The 5,000-nt window shown below is 42.5% G+C and overlaps 1 protein-coding gene across 1 annotated transcript in view; it reads right to left on the reverse strand.

Annotated features, from left to right (window-relative positions):
• Positions 1-3,962, reverse strand: part of pcxb (pyruvate carboxylase b) — a 76,811-nt gene extending 72,849 nt beyond the window's left edge. The window contains exons 1-2 of the mRNA XM_084691688.1: positions 3,664-3,962; positions 154-296 (exon numbers count right to left, since the gene is read on the reverse strand). Of these exons, the coding sequence (XP_084547814.1) occupies positions 154-295 (142 nt within the window). The 5' untranslated portion in view covers position 296; positions 3,664-3,962. The remainder of the gene's footprint in view (positions 1-153; positions 297-3,663) is intronic.
• Between the last annotated feature and the right edge of the window lie 1,038 nt (positions 3,963-5,000).

The following is a 5,000-nucleotide window of genomic DNA, read 5'->3' on the forward strand; positions in this document are numbered from 1 at the left end:
GTGTTGCAGCGTGTGTGGTTGAGTGTGTGAGTGTGTGTGAGCATGCGGGACACTGTCGTCAAATTCACTTATGAAGTGTGTACAGTGCAGTACAGTATGTCAGCCAGTGATTCTGTTGTAAACATTAGTGTAGGACTGTGGGCGGAGCCTCACCTCGGTTTGCCACCAACACCTTTTTGATTGGACGATACGTGACGGTCGGTTTGGAGTGGGTGAAGCGTAACAGGACACGCCTCCTTCTGACGACCATCAGGCCCCGCCCCCCCCTCAACACCCCCAGACACTGGAACACCATACTGGAGGAGAGAGAGAGAGAGAGAGAGAGAGAGAGAGAGAGAGAGAGAGAGAGAGAGAGAGAGAGAGAGAGAGAGAGAGAAAGAGAAAGAGAGGGATATCTTTGGTCAGCAACAAATTGTGTCTAAACAGTGTAATTGACAACTGGAGAGATGTGGAACTTCCTTATAATAGCCCCACTGAATCTCCCAGACAATAAAGTCTTCACTCACTCACTCTCTCACACACACACACACACAGGTTCACACACCCACACACACACACAAACACCTTGTTCAGCACAGAGGGGCTGGCAGCTCTATAAACAGGGACATGTTTGATAGTACTCTGTCTGGGGCTGCATTACTTCTACTGTCTATCCAGCACTGTTCCAGTCCTCCACTGTCCTCCACTGCCCCCCGGTGGTCTTACCTGGTACTGGAACCACTGGTCCCTGTTCCTCCTCACCTCTCCCCCCACTTCTCTCCCCTCCTCCCCTCTCCCCTCCTGCCCTCTCCCCCCTTCTGTCCCCTCCTCCCCTCTCCTCTCGCCTCCCATGCGCTCCTCTCTTCCACTCTCTCCCCTCCTCCCCTCTCCTCTCCTTTTTTATATCTTAGGAGCTTTAAAGAAAAACTTGTTCTAAGGTGTTGCCCATGACAACATCAAAATGACATAAACACAGGTGATGAAGCCCGATGTCTGAGTCTGTGTTCAACTGATCTGATTGGTTCTGAGTCTGTGTTCAACTGATCTGATTGGTTCTGAGTCTGTGTTCAACTGATCTGGTTTAGACAGAGGGAGTATTCTTATGTCACACACTGACACAATGAAGAATCCACAATGTCACGTATTGATACTTGATTAGGAGTGATTGGATCAAATCGTTTAGAGTGTGTGAGTGTGTGTGTGTATGTGTGAGTGTGTATGCGTGTATGTGTGAGTGTGTGTTTTAGAGCTAACAGTTTCAGTGTGTGTTTCGAAAAGGCAACAGAACTTTGAACTCCCGGAGTTAATAGGTGACCCAAGTCTTTTCTAATGAACACTTAAGACCACACACACTTACTCACCCACACACTCACTCACCCACACACTCACTCACCCACACACTCACTCACCCACACACTCACTCACCCACACACTCACTCACCCACACACTCACTCACCCACACACTCACTCACCCACACACTCACTCACCCACACACTCACTCACCCACACACTCACCCACACACTCACTCACCCACACACTCACTCACCCACACACTCACTCACCCACACACTCACTCACCCACACACTTACTCACCCACACACTCACTCACCCACACACTCACTCACCCACACACTCACTCACCCACACACTCACTCACCCACACACTCACTCACCCACACACTCACTCACCCACACACTCACCCACACACTTACTCACCCACACACTCACCCACACACTCACTCACCCACACACTCACTCACCCACACACTCACCCACACACTCACTCACCCACACACTTACTCACCCACACACTTACTCACCCACACACTCACTCACTCACACACTCACTCACCCACACACACACAGTCACATGTGGGGACTCCATCTAGAATAAGTGTGTGCTAAAGTTTGACATATTTGTCATAAAATCCCTAAATGAATGCAAACCTTCTGCGCCTTTCCCCTCTCTCCCTCCCCATCTCTCTCTCTCTCTCTCTCTCTCTCTCTCTCTCTCTCTCCCCCCATATCTCTCCCTGTCTGTCTCTCTCCCTGTTCGTACATCGGTTAAGTGGATGGCAAGCCTGCTTATGTGTGCATTCTTTGTCTGTGTGTGTGTGTGTGTACGTTTGTGTGTGAGCATGTGTATGTCTCTGTGTGTCTATTGAAGTGGAATAATATCACACTGTTGTAATTATGAAGATGAAGAATGAGTATGGATTATATGATGAAGAATGCCATTTAATCACTTTTATACTTTATACATATACACTTTATATGTTATATCTTATACCTTTAAATGTTACACTATTGAAAAAGCCTGATGCAAAGTTGTTGACTGTTTAGTATTTCCCCTAAGATATAGAAGGAGAAGTAAGCCCAAAAGTGTTAATCTGGATGATTGTGGATGGGTGTGAGAAATCTATGTGAGCAAGTTCCTATCATATGAAAAACTACAAGACCCAGCAGTAATGAGGCCGGAGCCCAGTGTAACTGGCCGTCAAGGTCAGAATAGGTCTACAAAAAATAGATGACTTCTCTATGCACCTGCGATCTGAATCTCTCAGAGAGAGAGATCCAATCAGAAGTAAAATAAATTGTGACAAAACAAATATTGTACCAATAGTAAAACTTACAGAACTGATAAGGTTTTGATATAAAAGAGAGTGTTTGGAGAGAATTTCTTCAGTCTGGTTCTGCAGAATCACACTCACGTTTTTTTGGAATCACCCTACCTTTTGGGATTCTAATAAAACTCTTTGCATCAAACTCTGTCAGATTTCCTGTGCTGTTTCAAACTTGGAGAATTTTTTGATCCAAGACTTAGACTTAGTACGTTGAATTTTAACTTCTTCACTATGCGTGTGTAAATGTGTGTGCTGCAGGAACAAACACCATTAGATAGCTCCTCCGTGTTGATACTGTGATCTTCACACCTGGCAGCGTCCTTTTCCCCATTAATACAACGACTCTGGCAAACAACATAACACCTAGCTTACCTCTCTTTACAATTTGTGCTTACTGCACCGCTGATGGAAAGGTGGTCTTCTTTGATCGCTCAAATTAAATTTTGCCTTCAAAGCGAACTGTTTGGCTTCCGTGTGAACATTTTGTTGAAGATCCAAGTGGTGGAAATTGTTGGGAATTGCTGCCCTACAGCAACATGTCATGGCAAAAAAAAAAATGTGAGCGATCAAAGTGTCCATCCTTCAGTGGGCACACATTGTAAAGAGAGATAACCTGCTTAACCTGACTACCACGGCCAGGCCAGGTGAAGTTTGTGACTTAATAACCAGAACAGGTTATGTTAACCCTAGCTATTGCTCTCTTTTTAACCCTTCACTCAGGTTGTGCAACTTCTCGCTTTTTTTCCATTTACCGATAACAGGTCGCCCTCGCGGAGATCTCTCCCATTTCCAGATTTTTGTAAGAAACTGGGAAATATATGTTACATTACATTATCCATAGGGAACAAATAGGACCAATTTTTAAGTGAGTTAACATGAAAGCAAGCGGACAGATAATTGAGTACATAAAAATGTAGCTAAAAAATTTAAAATAGTTAGCTAGCTAGCTAGCCTGGCTAGCTCTAACATAGGGTTCAAAGGTTCAATAGGGTTAATCTAGGGTTCAAATTCTTAATAGCTAGAGCTAGCCTAGCTTGCAGTTAGATAAACCTCACCTTCATGTAGCTCGAACCGTACAATTTAAACCCCTTTTCGCTCTTGCTTGAACAGCAGCAACATTTATTCCTATGAACATCGTTGATTGCCATTTTGGGAAGACAACCCGAACTCCTCCTAAAAACTGGCATTGTGTTTGAGAAGTAACGGCCGCTGCAGGAAGTTGTTTCGGTCATGATGAATTAAAAGCTAAATGTTATTTATAAGAATTGTAATAAACATGTGGTTAGAGTTTTGTGGACTGTATTCATCCTTCACCGAGAATCGAACACACCGTCACCATCCCTGAATTCCCATGCGCGACCACTACCAGCTACCCGTACGCATCGCTATTCATTAACGATCACCGATTCACACCGGCTACACAAACTCGATTTTTATATATTTTTCAACCTGTAGAAAAAAAAGGCACATTTGTATTCAAATTTCAAAAAAAAAAAATTCAATGTCTAGAAACTTTTGTCACAACTTTTGTTCGAAAATATTTTTTCCACCTGTAGAAACTTTTTTGTCAACTTTTTGGGGAAAAATATTTTCGACCTTTCGAAACCTTTATTTTGAAAACTTCTTTCGAAACCCTTTTTTCAACCTTTCGAAACTCGTTAGTTTACTATCTACAAAACTAGATAGGTCAAGTATCAAATTATCGGTATAGCTATCAGCTAATTACCCATCTAGCTAGGTAGGCTAAGTCTTGAGAGAGTTGACTAAAATCAATTACGCTCAAAGAGATTTGCAAGTGTGAAACTGGATGTAAACGCGGAATAAAGATTAGTATCTCCAAAACCTGATTTTCAACTCACAGAATAGATTTTTTTTCTCCAAAACCATTCACGTTTTTTCCTAATTTGATTTCGAAGATAGGCTACCAATCTTTATTCAGGGTTTCTTTTGTGCGATCTTGAAAATCAGGTTTCTAAGATACAAAACTTTTATGCACTTTGAAAATCAGGTTTTGATATCAAATCTAGGCTATATTCCGCGTTTAGCCTACATCCAGTTTTAAACGTGCACATAATTTTTTGACCTTATTTACCTTTGTTACTAACTAGCTAAATAGATAATAACCCTAACTTATAACTCTTGAGTCTAAGTTACTAATCAAATGATTGACTTAATATGTTAGTTTACCAATACACCTCAGCTACTAGATCACACGTGCGTACCAAGGCTAATCTTGGATGTTGCCACGAAAGATACAGTACACGCTGTACAGTAACACATCAATAACAAAACTTACGTTCAAGTTACCCAAGACTAAAAGCACATCACACACACATGCATAAACACACATTATACACACACACATGCATAAACACACGTTATACACACACAC

The sequence above is a fragment of the Hypomesus nipponensis genome, chromosome 25 (genome assembly GCF_054491055.1).
Source record: "Hypomesus nipponensis isolate SF chromosome 25, ASM5449105v1, whole genome shotgun sequence".
NCBI classification, from domain to species: Eukaryota; Metazoa; Chordata; class Actinopteri; order Osmeriformes; family Osmeridae; genus Hypomesus; species Hypomesus nipponensis.